Raw genomic sequence first — 17,441 nt, 5'->3', positions numbered from 1 at the left:
AATAAAAACCAACTGGAGAAACAAATGGTAGTGTCAGTCCCATGGCTGGCTATGTAAGGAGCATTTCAGAGAACCTCTTGGGTGTAAAGAGAGACAGAGACAAACTGTGTTTTTTCTAACTTTGTATGAAAAGATGCTACCGTCATCAAATTCAAAGTAAACTAAAATGTTTCATGAACTGGTCAGTCTCCATATTTGACATATGTTTACAGTGTATTAAGAATAAAATAAGGGTTTATGAGATTATGTTTTAGTCACATGTTACACTGGATCCCAACTTTTTGCACTTTGGGTTGTACTTAAACCTCTCAAATTAAATCTTGTGGACGTAAAGAACGGGTGATACAATACATCCAAACATTTAAAAATGTATTCAAACAATATTGTTCATGTTACTGAGTGATACAGGATGAATGTACGACTCTCTTGGCTTATTACAGGTATGCAGACAGAGCGGCAGAGATGAGTAGGTGCCCAGACAGAATGAACTAAACCTGTACAGACAGCCCTGCTACTGGACTCTAACAGCGTATTGATCTGAAAAGCCATCCACTACTTTCCTCTAACAGGATACAAAGTCAGTGTGAGCCCAAGTACAGTGACCTAAAGGCAGTAAAGATAACTGAGGGCGCCTTGTTAACAAAATGATTATTTTTTCATGAACTCATTAAGACTGAGTACCACTTAAAGGTTTAAAGAGGTTGAGATAAAAAGGAAAGAATAAAACATTACTCAAAATATATGAATATGTTTTAATAATAAACTAAAACGTATATAGTGTATAAGGTGATCTGAAGGACAGCATCTGCCAATGCACTCTGTTATAAAGCATTACTTTGTATGGGCACATGGGCTTGTTAATCATAGTTACAGCTAGCAGATTATCTGGTAAGATCTACAATTTGCATCTATAGTCTGGTTCAGATTCTTCTATCCAGTGCAAAAATGCATAATGCTCCAAACGTATCTAAATCAGCGTAGATGTGCATTTTCATTCAGTCTGCTGTTGCTCTGCAGACAGGAAATAAGACTATCTAGATTTAAGATGGCGAAATGAACAAAGCCGCACTGTGAAGTGAAAACTTGCACTACTGAGCAGTATCGAGTCATTTCCTGGATGTGCTGAGCACGTTAGATTTTTAAAAATCAAGACAGGTAAGAACAGAGGCCCCACTTTGAACTGGTCATCAGAAGAGTTAAAGACTGTGTACTCTGAAACACATCTCTCAGGGAGCAATTAAATTCGTGCTGTGTGCTGCCCTCTACAAACATCATCTGTCGCTCTTAGTTCTGAATGTTTATACTTGAATGGGGTCTACCAATCAGACTTTTTTTAAAGTGGGCTTTTACAGGAAGCCCCCAGTCCCAGTTTCTGTCCAAAGCTAGCCACCCACAATGAAACTTTTCAAATAAAAACCTGCCTCTGCCTACATGCAGCTCATGGCCTGCCTTTCCTCTACTCGACTCGCAGGGGCAATTAATTAGCGATGCGAACGGGAAGGAATAATCGATATGCTGTCAGGCTCCCAACGGCTGAGGAGAGGGACCCTGCCAAACCCACCAGGACCCGATCTCATTACACGTCGTGGCCCACTCTCCCCTTTGCAAGGCAGCTGCATTTATCAAAGCAGTGTCTTTCTCTTCTGCAACTGTTCTCCACCTCTCCCTGAATGTTTGGCTTTTTCTCCCCTGACAAGATGAAGGAGTGTAGGTTGCAGGAGTGACACCCATTTAAAGCAGGAAAATGTGGGGGAAGAGGAGGTGGGAGTTATGAATAATGGAATAAAAAATCACAGACTGTGCAGAGCTGCCCCTGGAACATGGGAGTGTAGAGCTAATCAAAGATGTAAGTGTATGCAAAGCTGAGATGTCCTCAACACTTGAAGCTGCAACCTGAAGGCAGTGAGTAAGGCTGTGGGTTACCGACAGCTAGTTAGGAGTAAAAGCACATACTGCGTTTATGTGGGTTCCTGCATGCCTGTGTGTTACTCGGGGAGGGCTGCAGAGGATAAAAGCTCTGCCTATCTGACAGTTTTATCTGCATCACCATTTGCCTTTATCTAGCGCCAGCATCTCTCAGCTCCTAACTTCATTCTGAAAACTCTCCTCACCATCCCAGGCCCCTGTCGCAACGTCAGATCAGATTTTTATGTTAAAAAATTAACAGTTGCTCACTTAAAAACCCCGTCAGATAACCTGTTGCCAACAGGAAATAATGCAAGAAAGAAAAAAGTTTTGCTCCAATCAGCTGGATCCACATACGAAGAGGTGATTGTGAAGCTTTTTAACTCAGAGACTCGACGTGCCAGGCACCAAAAAGTCTCTGCAGAGACATAAACACAGAGCTGCTCCTGCCCTCAATACTCCTGTCTCTATCAGCATTTGTCACATGCTGGAGCAGGAGTAAGGGTGGGGCCGAGGAGAGGAAATATAGCTACGTCTCTCTTGCTGTCCCCTACCCCTCCTCACACTCTCTCTGCTCCTGCTCAAAGGAGACTGTTGTGGTGAAGGATGGCTCCCTAACGGGTAATCAGAGGCAGTTCTTATTTAATGCTATGAGTCGGGACCGAACAGCCAGTGATGGAGGTACCCGGGGGAGGCACCGCCATGCACTGTGCACCAGCCCATAACTGCAGATGAGACACTTCCCACAGAGCAGTTAGCACAACAACATGCCAGCTGTAAATGTAATGACAGCAACACAAGAATGGCAGTAAATACAGAAACCGTTCAAAAAAACGACACAGAAACCCCCCCACCCCACAAAAAATGGGCTGGTTTTAAAGGTGCAACAGTGACAATGCCATTCAACCTTGTGTCAGGCTGTTGAGTAAGTTTATGAGCACTTTGTGGAAAGACCGGCCGATATTTGCTCCTCTCTTTAATAAAGACACATCCCTGTAAATGAAATATAACTCAGTTTGCTGTTTTGTGTTTTATGCCTTTTATCGCTTTGACTGGAATAAAACAACACTCCATATTTCAGGGTCATAATCAAAGGTTGTATTTATGAGCTGACACGGTCTTTTTCTGGAAATCTTTACCAAATGTTCTCTACAATTTAGTTGAACTACACTATTTAGTTACACGAAGAGAATAAGAGAAGGTCTCTTAAAAGTGGTTTACATCAGAAGGTTCGTTTACGTCTCTGGTTTGGAGGTCTGCCTGCACTGCTGACACTTGGGCAAACATTGGGAACCGTGGAGTATGATTCTGAAAAGAGGCAGTGGTAGGTATTGTAACCAGGCTGAAACGAAGAGCAGCTCGTTGCAAATTAGCAATGCTTGTGTGCAGGAAGATTTAGTTGCCACTTGAACTTCAGCTTTGAAACTCAGCTTGTTTAAGCTTAGACAGAAGAAGCTGGCAACAATTATCAACCAAATTTAAAAAATAATCAAATAACTTGCACGAACAATTTCTGCATGGTGTATATCATGAAACAGCACATGGAGAAATGACAAATGACTTTCAAATGGCAGCTAATTCTATTTTACTCACAAATCTCATCCTTTAACACCACAACTGATACTATTTTCCTTAGTCAACTCTAACTGGTTTCACTTATAGCTTTTTATTCTGATGTAAATTCATCTAATCAAATTATATGTCTCAGCCTTCCCATGATACCTCTGGTGTGCCCCAGAGATCTGTCCTGGAGCCCTGTCTTTTCATTGCCTTTATCCCTTTGCAACACTTTTGGTACTAAAGAAAACAAATTTTCACTGCTATGCAGACGACTCACTGCTATTCCACTTCATGACCTAAATGTCCTTGTTTCCGTTGATTAAAATCCTGCACTTCCTCAAAATTTCATAAAACCAGCAACTGCAAAATTTATGTTGATTAGAACTGAATCTAGGCTCTCCAAAGTTTTAAGTTTTTTTGTTATAATGGATAGCTCTTATGTTTACCGTCGGGTCAAAAGTCTGGGTATTGTTCGCAGGTATGTTGCCATTCCACTCACACACCAGGTCTACATCTTGCAGTCTATTAAACATTGTCAATTTCTTCATCTCTTCTACCACTGCCATACTGATTCATAGTCTAGTCACTTCCTGTATTGATATTAATATTCCCTCATGTTTTGTTCTCTTCACAAATCCTTCCACAATCTTCAATTAGTTCAGAAGCCTTCTGATTATATAATCATCAAAATCCCCTTGATTAATTTCATCTGCCTGTTTTTAAGCATTGTAGCAATTTTTTGCATCCATTTCAAAATCCCTCTGTATACAGTTACTCCCCCAACACACACACACACACACACACACACACACACACACATACACACACCCAAACACACACCCCTTTCATATTTCTATGACCATTTGACCTTTCTTCCACATTGCATGGAAGACTTACAAAGATCAACTCTCTTTGTGTTTTCAAGTCCAAAATCAAGTATTATCTATTAAAATAACTTTCGTCACTATCACATGGCATGACTTTGCATTGTTTTTAGTTTTTATACATTGATTTTGTGTGTGTTTCTTATTTGATCCTGTCATTGTAATGGTTAGTGTCAGCTATGGTTTTGAAAGGTGCCTTAAGATAAACTATATCATTATCAATATCCTTACAATATAACAGCCATTATGGACAGGCTTTTTCAGCTGCACTTAATCATCTACATGTAGATAGTTCATGTGGATTCGATGAAGTTAGCTGGTCTAACCTGATAACAGAAAATTTGCACATCTGAAGTGACAAGAATGACAGGGTTATTTTAACTTTGCAACTGTTGCAAAAAGTCTGTCTTCCAAGGTCTTGCAAGGACATTACCTTTTCCCATCATCCACAGATGGGAGATATATCTGTCAGTATCCTTAACTCCCTGAATCTCACACCCCAGGCCCCAATGGTAGAAATGTCATAAAGATTGGCAAAAATGATACCCTGGACCCCTGAATGATCATTTTTACTTTGGTACAGCTAACATTCTGTGAAAGACATCCTACATTTTCCTGAGGGAGCTATTGATTAATCATAGAAAATGTACATTTTTTCAGGATGAAAAAAAGGAAGCTTGCACTCTTTCTATTTCCAATCAGATTGTGGGGGTTGAAGCCACATCAAGGTTGTATAAAATAACCTTTCATGAATTATATAGTAAATCTCTTAAATTTTCAATAGGACTCCCTGTATCAACTAATTACTGCCAACATGATGGAAAAAGAGACCAAGTTGTTGGTAGGGCAGTAGCAACTATTTCTTTACTGTGTAAGAGTATTATATTGATCATTCCATCTATTAATAGAGTCAATAGACTAAAGAATGATTTTGTCTTATGAAAGATCAATGATAGCTGTTAAAAAAGAAAATCTAACATACAACCCTTTAAAAAGGCATTCATCCATTTGTTTTTCAAAAAATATTTGACTGGACTGCATGTCAAAAGATTCAAACCAGTTGATGCATTCAAGTGGTATATTTTTCTTTTAAAAACATTTAATGGCAAAAGCAATTATCCAAATGTCTTTATAAAAAAAATCTCAACATATAATGGAGCTTGATATAATCAGCATTGGCTTTGATTGTTGTAGCACTTTAATGTAAAACTAGAAAATTACTTCATATTATGGGCAGATGGAGAAGAAAACACAAATGGCAGAACAGTTGGGATAAAATTTGCACTGAATTTCTGCTTGGCATGGCCAAAAGTTGCCTATTGGTATAAACAAATGGGACAGAAATAAAAAAAAAGTTGCCATTTGACTTCAGCTTGAGCCTCAGTCAATGAATTATGACTAGAATCTATGACAATCAACTTGCTGATTAGATAAAAATGCTAACATTAAATGTTAGCTTGTGTTTATTCCACTCTGAGGACTGGATGTGGAATTCGGCTACTTTCTACCAAGATGCTAGTGTGGTGAGATCAAGCAATAGGACTGATGCTAAGCTGTGGGTTACCAGGGGAGCTATGAGATGCTAACATGTTCATGTGATCAGAGTGAGTGAAAGGTGAACTACTTCTTGAAAATGCTTCACCATTCATCCAAGAGGCTTAATTACTTCTGCAGATTCTGAGGGATTTCGTGCTATTTAACTTCTCTGGGTGATTAGACACAGATGAATTCCCAACCCATCACTAAAACTGATGAAGTTTATGGAAGTACAGCAAATTATTTCTTTCAAAACTAAATGACAAATCCCCATGTTTTTGTTTAAGTATGTGATATTCTCTGACCTAGATGACTGAGAGCCTTTACAGATGTTTGAGCACTGCAGCAATAATCTGTCAGGTCTGTTTGCCAATGAACCATTTCTATGACATTTTGAACACAATATATTTCAAAGCTTTTTAATCTGTAACTCTCAAAATGTCAGCTAGACGATTTGCAGCACTTTCAGATTTGCCACAAGTAAATCATTAACAAGGTGCGAGAAACAAGGCTATATGGAGAAACAGAATGTCCTTTTAAAGAAGCCACAGTCAGCAGTTTCGCAGTAACCACAGCAACTCACAACCTGGACTTCACATCTACACCATGGCCTGTTGAAAGCATGTCAGGAAAGGTGGAGTGAGTGATGTCCTCCACCCTGTTACATAAACGGATAAAAATCAAAAGAGAGAGTGGCAGGAAAGAGAAGAGATACTGCAAGGCGGGTGGTGAGACGGGTGGTTTGTGCAAGATAAGGTAAAATGCTTTATTACATCTTAGTGGCATGCTATTATCTGGCATGCCCACCAGTGGCCATATTTCTGGTTAGACATTCAGAGACAACATCTCTCACAGTTGTGTCATTTCTTGTGATGACATGAAGCGGTTGGGATCAGATACTGTGAGCCAGTGATTTGATGGCAATGGCTTAGAAAATCCCAATGGATTCCTTGATAGAGGCCAACCTAGAATGAAAAGTGAAGTACTATTTTGAAACACTGGCCACAGCTAATGAATAAAGCCCAAGGTATCGGACCTCAAGGCCAACATCACTGTTTGAACGCAGAGCTATTTGGTAGTTTGATTGGGTCCGTGAGGCCTCCATCAGTTGGGATGATATGGGGCCATGACTCTAAGGTTTTCAGGTCTAATTTGCCTGCACTGCTCCCCTCAAAGAGAGACAGGCGTAATTAACAGGACCAAAACACCCACCACGGGCTGAACAGAGTCATTTAGGGGAGCGACTCGGGAGGAACGGCAGCAAATGAAATGTAATTGCAATGGGAGCAGAGGAGTTGGGCTGGTGTGTTGAAGGCACTGATGTGTGTGTGAAAGGGAGAGAAAGAGGGAATGAATGGGCCAGACATGAGGGAATGAGAGACTAAATGAAAAACACTAAAGTTAGATAGAGAATATGCACTTGAGAGAAGAGCAAACTAAAGAATGACTGATGGGGGTTCATGAGTGACAGGCTGAGGTAAACAGCGAGGAGCCATTCCTTCAGGTTAAAATAATACACCTAAAACTTCATGCAAACTTCCAGAATTTGTTCAAGGACAGGGAATTCCGCTATATTGGTTCACTTATGGTTTAATTTATTCAGGATGTTGAAAATTGTGGGGTCTGAATATTGTAAATGTCACCAGTGAGTGTGTTAAGGCTACTCTGTGGTCCACCATACACCTGACATTGTGTTTATGCAACATTATTCACAGACTTGCTATAAATAGTGCATGCTCAGAATACCTATGCCTATGGAATACCAAACATTCCAGTCTACTGGAGCAGTTTTCCAATTGGTCACTTGGGAACACATTTTACTGTGAGTTTGCACCTTTGTACACAATCAAACTCAATTCCGCAACACTGAAAACTACAATTTAGGAAAACTATTTACTAAGTAAAGAGTTCCAGAAAATCTAGATGTGCTGTTTAGCCAGCGTTCTTTGGCTTGCAGCATCAGATTTTATGCTGCCATCTGTGTGACTTGTACCATATTAACACTCTTGTGTGCGTTGTTACAGCAGTCATAGTCAAAACTGAGCTGGTGCAAATCTTGTTATCAAGACTTTTTACATGTTTGCACATACACATACAGTAAGTAGCTGACTATACAAGAGAACACTCTTACACTCAAAAAGATTCCCATGACACAGAACCAGCTGGATATGCAAGAAGCAGTGTTTATCAGCCTTCTTACTGGCTAACAAGCCTTCAAGCTGATAGATCATTATTTGGTTTGGCAATCTACTTGAATTTTTCAAATTTGAAAGAAATTGAATAATTTCTGAGTTTTCATGTAGACAAAGATATTTAGTGAGTAATGCGGCACGGATATGTTTGTCATGGGGGTGCATGTAACGGAAAACTCAGTTTTTGTTGTCTGGACATATCTTGGATGTGTATGAATCTTCTGCAAAAATAATCCCTAGATACCTTGGTGTTGTTTCTCCATCTCTTGATAATGGAAGACCATTCCTGCTCCAAATACTCCTTCATTAAGGCATTGTCCTTCCTGTTTTTATCTGGTAATCCATAACTTTTACTCTGCATCGCACTCACGACACCGCTGGTTGACCCCTCATGTCTTACAGATGGGAGATATGATCATCCAGGAGCATGTGTTTAAGTGCTTCATCTGACTGTTGACTAAAAATACCTTTGTACTGTTTTTCAGTGACTTTTCCCTTTTGGAAAGTGACAGACTGAGTCAAATCATACCAGTAAAACAGCTCCCACAGCATGAAACCGCCCCACTGTGTGGGGTCAAGCATTCAGGCTTGCAAAGATCTCACAGTGTGAGGCACACTTCAATTCACCAATTTGATCACCAAGGAGAGACAGTAAAGGATGACTCATCTGACCAAACATACTAACTTTGTTCCACATCTCTGAACACCAGTGGAAATAGTTTTGCACCACTAAACTCTCAGACATGCATTCATGTTTGTAGTGGTTCAGCAGTGTAACCCTACTATAATATCTACTTAAGTAATGGTGGATGGATGCTGATATTTTTATAAACCGCCTGTGGAAGAGTTGTTATTTGGCTTTTCTTTTACGTATTGGTGTAATGAACCTGCATCAGAGTCATACTTTTCCCATAGATATGGGTGAACAAACTGCTGAAACACAAAGTTGATGAGCTACAAACTTTGAATATGTCTAAAAAAACAGGACCTGCTCTGCATTTTTATACATGCCACAGAGCATGACAGGATGCTAACTGCTTAATTATACCATGCCGTGCACCTGTGTGGAAACATTTACATTCATTCTGTTCCTCCTCTTCATCAGTTTGGGTTCTGAGAATCACAGCTATGTGCAATGAAGGCCAAAAGAATTTCGTTGCAGTCCAATGTTTTGGAAATTACACACAAACAATCAACATCATCTCATTACAGAAGCACTTTACCTAGAAAAAAAAAACAGAACGCAAGGTTGTCAAAGTTCTAACAATGGTGGCTTGTTTAATTTCAGACTGCCTTCTAAATAAAGTGTGTGCCATAATGTTTTTGGATAATGTTTTAGCTCTAGCACACCTCTGTATGGTGTACTCAAAGCTGCTGCAAATATGCATCTACGTCCCAGTGCCACATTGGGGCAGTGGTCAAAATATGGAACAGCTTGAACTGTACAGGTGCTGAACTATAAATGGAACAAACTTATTTCAGGTCAGAGGACACTGTTACAGTCAGGGCTTTACATTACAATCTGCTATCTTGACAAGAGGGGGTTAAAATGAACTTTTGTGGGTATAAAACTTACTAGCCAGTTCAGGAGGTGATGAATAAAGAATTTTTTTCTTCAGATATTTATCTTTGTAGCACTTTCACTACATCTCCTAAAAATGATTATTTTTGCATGTTGACAGTGATGGTGAATAAGGTGCCGTCCCAGCGGCATGGGTGGGCATTGGGGGCCCGTGCCCCCTCATGGAGTCCACTTCCACAAAAATAGGACAAGTGAGGATCCAGACAGGAAGCAGCCAGCAGCTCCACTTCCACGGGCAAAATAAGCACGAGACTTAACAGTCACTCTGGAGTTAATAATGCTAGGAGGTTTAGCTAGCAGCTAGGGAGCATAAGGAGCACGAGGAGCAGCAACACATAGTCAGGGTCAAATAAACTTATTTTACTTGCAGGCAGAAGGGTCACACAGCCTGTTGGGCTGCTTGTGCCCCCTCATTGCTGTCCTCGGTGTGAATGTTTCCTCCTCCAGTGTTCAGTTTGACATCAGTGCTGTTTCTAAGAGAAGAGAAGCCATATGGTGATGCTTTCTATGCACCCCTGTTGCTGTTCTTGACTTTTGAGTTGAATAAATAGCAAAGAAACACACTGTTTTGTTCTTTTAAAAAATATATCTTAGGATTAACTAAACCTTTTAATGACCGCGTAGCGCAGACAACACAGGGAAGCTGTTCTTGATTAACCGTTGTAAAACTGCATTGTATTATTTAATAGATTCTGATAGGCTTTGCAGCCATGGGGGGTGCAAAGCCATTCAAACCTTTACCATTGAGAGGTCTCAACAACTGTAGTCTTACCAAACACCTCGATAGGACAAAGCGCAGGAAAAGTTTTGGACTATTGGCTTTGATGACTTGGGGAGGAAGCTGTTTTACAGGATATGAGTGTCCAGTGTATAATCCAGGTGCCACAAAGTAAAAGTCCTGCCATGGTTTTGGATCTACTTGTGCATTTAGAACATGTGTTTTCACTGACAGGCTCATCTAGCTTGCAGTGGAGCTGAGCTAATTAAATTTAGCTGGTTTAGTGACTGGTTGCTGGACAGGAATTTGACAGGATTATACACCTCTGGTGTCCAGTAAGATATCTAGTAAAACTAGAAAATACAGAAATGTAATTTCACAAACTACATAAAAAAATTTCCAGTTTGATCTTGTTGGTGATGCATGTGAAGCTCGGTGCGTGACATGCAAAGCAGGGAGCTGGAAGTTCACATCAGGTCAGCATTTAGGCAGCTTCTTTTTGTGTGTTTAGTTATTAGGTTTAACTTGGTCGAATTTGATTTTCGCCACTCTGAAAGTGGACTGAATGCCACAGTTTTTTTCAACTATTTAGGCTGACATTTTATCTTTAGCCATATATACATATATATATATATATATATATATATATATATATATACATATATATATATATATATATATATATATATATATATATACATATATATATATATATATATATATATATATATATATACATATATATATATATATATATATATATATACATATATATATATATATATATATACACATATATACATATATATATATATATATATATATATACATATATATATATATATATATATATACATATATATATACATATATATATATATATATATATACATATATATATATATATATATATATACATATATATATACATATATATATATACATATATATATACATATATATATATATATATATACATATATATATATATATATACATATATATATATATATATACATATATATATATATATATATACATATATATATATATATATACATATATATATATATATATATACATATATATATATATATATACATATATATATATATATATACATACATATATATATATATATATATATATATATATATATACATATATATATATATATATATATATATATATATATATATACATATATATATATATATATATATATATATATATATATATATATATATACATATATATATATATATATATATATATATATATATACATATATATATAAATATATATATATATATTTTTTTTTTTTAAAATAAAAATCTTTTAATTAAACTTTTCATATATGGCCCTGCGATGGACTGGCGAGCTGTCCAGGGTGTACCCTGCCTGTCGCCCAAAGCCAGCTGGGATAGGCTCCAGTTTCCCCGCGACCCTGAATTGGAATAAGCGGTCCAGAAAATGAATGAATGAATAAACTTTTCATCATAATTTTGTAGCCTTGGATATCAATAGCCTTCTAATACAGTGTCCTTTTTTTAAAATTACTTTTACAAACTCAAATGTGCTCATCCTACCACAGAGCCACTGCTCAGCCTGAGGCAGAAAACATGCGAAAGTTGAAAAAGGGCAGTGCACTCCCTCTCTTTTTGTTGCCAGGTCTGACGAGGAGTGAAATCTACCTTGTGTGACACATGGATAGAAAAAAAAGATGTGGCAGTGGCTGGATGGTGTAAAGAAACAAAGCTGGATAAAAGAAAAAGAAAAGAAAAAACAAACTTTGTACAAAATGACTTTTACTTCAGGAATGTTTGACCAGAAAACACTAAAAACAAAACAGAATTTACTGGAAGGACTGCTTCATCGTTGGGACATATAATCTTTAAATGGAGATTATAAAGATGACAAAATCTCCTTTAGAATTATATTGTAATGATATAAAATGGCTGTGATCAGACTTGGTGAGCCACTGACTTAATAATATTGGCTTAGAAAAGCTCAACAGTCTTTGGAAGAGGCTCACCTGGACAAAGATCACCTAGACAGAATGAATAAGTTATCAACAGAAACTATTCAAAGTAAATGATAAATAATATAATGCATTGAGTAGACCCTAACATCTTGCGTTCCACTTACCCTTTGGGGATACATAAAGTGTTTTTAATTTAACTCGGTTTTCATTAATTTAATTGGATCATTGTGCATTGTGTCAGCTCTGCATCATGTACTGCTTAAAAAGATGTTGCTGTTGGAAGCACCCAGAGGAAATCCTCTCAGCCTCTAGTGAGTTGGTGTTATCACAGAACTCTTTCTGTACACTACAGGAAGGAGAAGATGTGTGTTTGCCCCAAATGGTGTCTCTGGTGTTTTATTGATATTCATGGCTCACTGAATTAAATGAGACTTTCTCCAAACAACCTTTAAAACATTAAAAACAGCAGGAGCATCACTACTCATCGCAGGAAATGACCCGTTGCAGTTGAGAGTTGCTGCAGCTGACCTCTGATACATCACCACTCCAAACATCATTTGTTGTGTCCATTATTTTACTACTATAATCTTTCATGATTACAGTCATTATTGTGCTTTTTTTTTTACAGCTGATGTTGAGAGCATTTTTAAATTGGCCTTGACCCATTTGGTCTGTGTATCAGCTCTGCCCATCCCAGTCTCACCCATCCCTCTCTTATTGCCCATCATCCCTCACCCTGTCACTCTCAGTTTACCGAGCACTGGATGAGAAGTGACCCAGGGTCAACTGTGTTCCTGTCGCTTTCAGGCTTGGGGGGCCCAAACAAATTGGGGTCACAGGGAAGTTGAAGTGGTGTGATTGCACACACAAACAGCCGCTTGTTCAGGTGGTTGTGGCTAGATAAGTGATAGTGTTCTCCCACGTCTTATTGCTGTAATATCACTTCTACCAGGTGGTTCAGTGAAGCACTTACGATATGGACCTAATGACACTCTGTTTAATTGTGCGACATGATGAGTGGATCAGAGGTACCAGGTGTAGTCCCACTTGGTAATTAACAGGAACCCCCACTGTGAAAATGACTGTGAGCCTTGTGTGGAATATTGGGTCGCGGCAGCATAGGGGTCAATCAGACAATTAGAGCCCTGTTAAATGCATTTTTAAATGCCTGGTGTTTCTTAATTGCCATTTCAATTTGTCACAGGAGGTGAGTTGAAATGACCTTTAAGCCTCAGATAGGAAAGCTTTAAAAACTGACTAGATGGTAATAACTCAGAACAAAAAGTCTAGGGCATGTTTAGTCGTATTCTGTACTCTTACACTGGTTCATGCACATGCTACAAAGCAAACGTTTGAATGCCAGTTAAAGTTGCAACAGTCCAGTGTTGCAAATGAAAAACTGTATCAAGATGTCATAGTTTTCCTCTTGTACAGTCCTAGGTTTCATTTTTGGCTATACCATATTTTGGATATACCATGCTAATTCCAGAGAAACCTTTTAAGCTTAAAAAGATTACAAATGTTATTGTACTTTCTGAATGTCTCTTCATTCCGCCCCACCCCCTTGACCATATACAACAGGAGAATATCTTACTATGTGCAGCTGCAGGTAATCTCCCAGTCCCTTGGCGCTCTCCACCCTGACCAGAATGGCTTCCTTCAGCTGCGTGCTGAAGCCCACTGCCAGCCGGTCTGCCCGTGTGCTCGGCCGGTCATTGGGTGGCCAGGTGTATGTGATGAGGGCTCCGCCTCGGCCGAAAATGTAAGTTGTCCCAGCTGCAAAAAAAAAAGAGGAAGTGAGCACTGATTTCATACATAAGAATATAAGTTTAAAGACACAAACTCTGAGAAGTTAAATAAGAAAAAGATATAATTTAAAAAAATGTTTTTTTTATGGGAACCAGTCTAGCCTTAATATTCTCCGAGCAATGCCATAACCTTCAGATTGTGTTCAAGTGTGTAATCCTGATAAGTATTGTTTTATTGTGTTGACTGCTTTTAGAAAATAAGCTGCATTTTATATAATGTCAAGTGAAGTTTCCTTTTGAAACTGTTTAAAGGGTGCATAATGAAGAAAAATGTTTTAAACTCAGTCTGTTTAGGCAAAAGCTAAAAATCTGCCTCATACACGCTTGTTGTTAACATCAGCCAATCACATTGAAGCAACTCAGTGCATTTACTGACAGACTTAGGAAAATCAAACTGAGCTTTGGAATGAGGAAGAATGAGGAAGATTCAGTGCACTCCAATGGCCTCTTCAGTCACAACATCTCAATGCAATGGAGCAGCTTTGGAATGTGGTGATCCCCAAAGCTGCTCTTTGGGATTCTCATCATGATGAGGTGGAACGGGAGATTCTCATCATGTGGTGGAACGGGAGATTCTCATCATGATGTGGTGGAACAGGAGATTCTCATGGTGATGAGGTGGAACGGGAGATTCTCATCATGATGAGGTGGAACGGGAGATTCTCATCATGATGAGGTGGAACGGGAGATTCTCATGGTGATGTGGTGGAACGGGAGATTCTCATCATGATGAGGTGGAACGGGAGATTCTCATCATGATGAGGTGGAACGGGAGATTCTCATCATGATGAGGTGGAACGGGAGATTTTCATCATGATGAGGTGGAACGGGAGATTCTCATGGTGATGTGGTGGAACAGGAGATTCTCATGGTGATGAGGTGGAACGGGAGATTCTCATCATGATGAGGTGGAACGGGAGATTTTCATCATGATGTGGTGGAACGGGAGATTCTCATCATGATGAGGTGGAACGGGAGATTCTCATCATGATGAGGTGGAACGGGAGATTCTCATCATGATGAGGTGGAACGGGAGATTCTCATCATGATGAGGTGGAACGGCAGATTCTCATCATGATGAGGTGGAACGGCAGATTCTAATTGTCGATACAATCGAACGGAAGATTCACATCATGGATGCAATGATGCATGAAAGTCCCATCACAGATGTGCAGTCAACAAAAGTGAAGAAACAGTATGACGGTGTCTGGTCAATAAAGCCAAATGAAGTATAAGTATAAGTTAAGTATAAGTATAAGTTTTTCATGTGGAATAACTACACCTACACCACTGAACCGCTGAAAGTTATTGACCTGGAAAATGGTTTTACACTAAGTCAGTGCACTGACAAAGTTTGTGTTGTCATTTCTCAACATAAATGAAGGACATTGATCAGCTCTTCTTTTACCTCAGTAATACAAAGTTGTCAACTGAAAAGCCCCAGAATCGAAGCAATTTTATGTCTGAACTCTCAGTGGGATGAAGCGTGGCATGGCTCCAACAAGCCTGATAGGAAATGAGAACTGATGGATACTGGCTGTGATTAGCAGAGAGTAATGAATCCATAGTGAACCACTCTCAATACTGTGGGTCTGCCTAAATAAAATCTGAGCTTAAAATCTGGCAACTTTTCTCTTGTCAAACTTATCCAAATGCTCGGGGAACTTTAGATTACATTCATAAACAAATTGCATCTTTGTTTTATATTTTTCCTTCCCATTAAGTCTCATGTTAATTGTGGTAACAGCAGAGAAGGTGGCAAGCAGCCAACAACATAAAAAATCAGGCTGATGACACACTGGACAAGCCGTCATCATGCATGCAGACACTTGGCTACCTGGCTGTCATTATCTAACAATCTGCTGGTAGATGTTTGAAAATCAGCTGATACAGTATGTTCTCCTCCCTCTGCCTCCCTTCCTCTCTCACTTCCATCCCTTCCCTCCATTTCTCCGAGCAAAGCTAAGCCCTCCGTTCAGTTTTTGTTTTCTTCTTGAGGCTGTATTATTTCAGAGCTGACTAATTATCACAGCATGGCGAGGAGGGCTATAAAGGAGTTGTGTGCCGCAGGAGGAAGAAAAAAGGCAGGATGAAGAAAAACAACGGGGAATGGAAGCAAGAAATATTTAGGATTTAAAAAGTGCAAATTGTGGATTGTAAAAAGGAGAATTTGGTGTCCTTTCCTTTTCTCCTCTCTAGATTATCAGTGTAGCTTTGCAGAAACTGGGCAACAGAATACCGGAGAGGAAGAGGGGGAAAAAAGATTTCTAAAATGGCTGACAAACAGAGAGGGAGGGGAGCCATGTTGTGATACGTGAAGCTAGGGCTAAGAGACGGGAAAAGAGGATGAAGTTGACAGTGCATCTGTATGGTCATACAGGAAACTGACTTTCTATGTCTTATTCAGCCTTCTAGTAAAAATGTCTGGACCACATGTGGCCCTCAGGAGACTTGCCATACTCCAAGTTGGGCTGATAATTAACATCTAGTCCATTTCTGGCACATAAAACAGTTGCTAGTGCCATAACTAAGTGCCAAAAGTAGTTCGGGTAGCTGAAACATGTCTGCTATCTGGGATGGATGTGTGATGCTGTCGTGATAATCTGGACCAAAGTCTCTGAGTAATGTTTCTAACACCTTGTTGATTCATGCCATGAAGAATTAAGGCCACAATGAAGGCAAAAGAATGTCCAATCCGGTATTAGCGAGGTAGACCTAATGAGGTGGTGATTGCATTTTTGCTATCCACTTGATGTACTATACATCAATAGTAATAGTAATAGATGTGAGGTATGGCACCTTTAATTGTCATCAGTGACAGATGTGATGGCGGTATTTAACATTCAAAGAAAAAAAGAACCTCTAAAATAAATCAATTCAGTTCATGCCATAAATTAAACTTGCAGCAAACATCATCACTGCATATCTCCTCAGAATACTCACACTGCAATATCTCTATCAATTAGCATCCCCTTCATGCATATCATTTACCATATGCTTCGTCCTCCTCTGAGAGTACACCTTACGTCACTGTGACTGTCACACCTGTCACTTTTGACTCTGTCTTTATTACCAACACAATTGCTTTACTGCCTTGAATGTCACAAACACTGAAGAGCCAATGTTGTAGGAGACAATCTACTCAGATGAGAACTTCTACAGTCTAATAACACTCTCTCTTCTATCTTTAACCACCTGACGGGTTGGTGTTGACTTTGCCTTCTTTGATTTGTGCAGCTGAAAGTGACCACCTGCTGTTTTGTGGACTTGTG

The 17,441-nt window shown here is 39.0% G+C and overlaps 1 protein-coding gene across 6 annotated transcripts in view; it reads right to left on the bottom strand.

Annotated features, from left to right (window-relative positions):
• Positions 1-17,441, bottom strand: part of nrxn2b (neurexin 2b) — a gene marked incomplete at its 5' end in the record, with an annotated part of 672,833 nt that overhangs the window by 115,091 nt on the left and 540,301 nt on the right. For all 6 annotated transcript variants that reach the window (XM_079257326.1, XM_079257328.1, XM_079257327.1 and 3 more), the window contains one exon: positions 13,956-14,137. In XM_079257326.1, coding sequence (XP_079113452.1) covers positions 13,956-14,137 — 182 coding nt within the window. The remainder of the gene's footprint in view (positions 1-13,955; positions 14,138-17,441) is intronic.

This window comes from Telmatherina bonti (assembly GCF_933228915.1).
Source record: "Telmatherina bonti genome assembly, chromosome: 18".
Taxonomy (NCBI): Eukaryota; Metazoa; Chordata; class Actinopteri; order Atheriniformes; family Telmatherinidae; genus Telmatherina; species Telmatherina bonti.
This window is presented reverse-complemented; position numbering and strand designations above follow the sequence as displayed.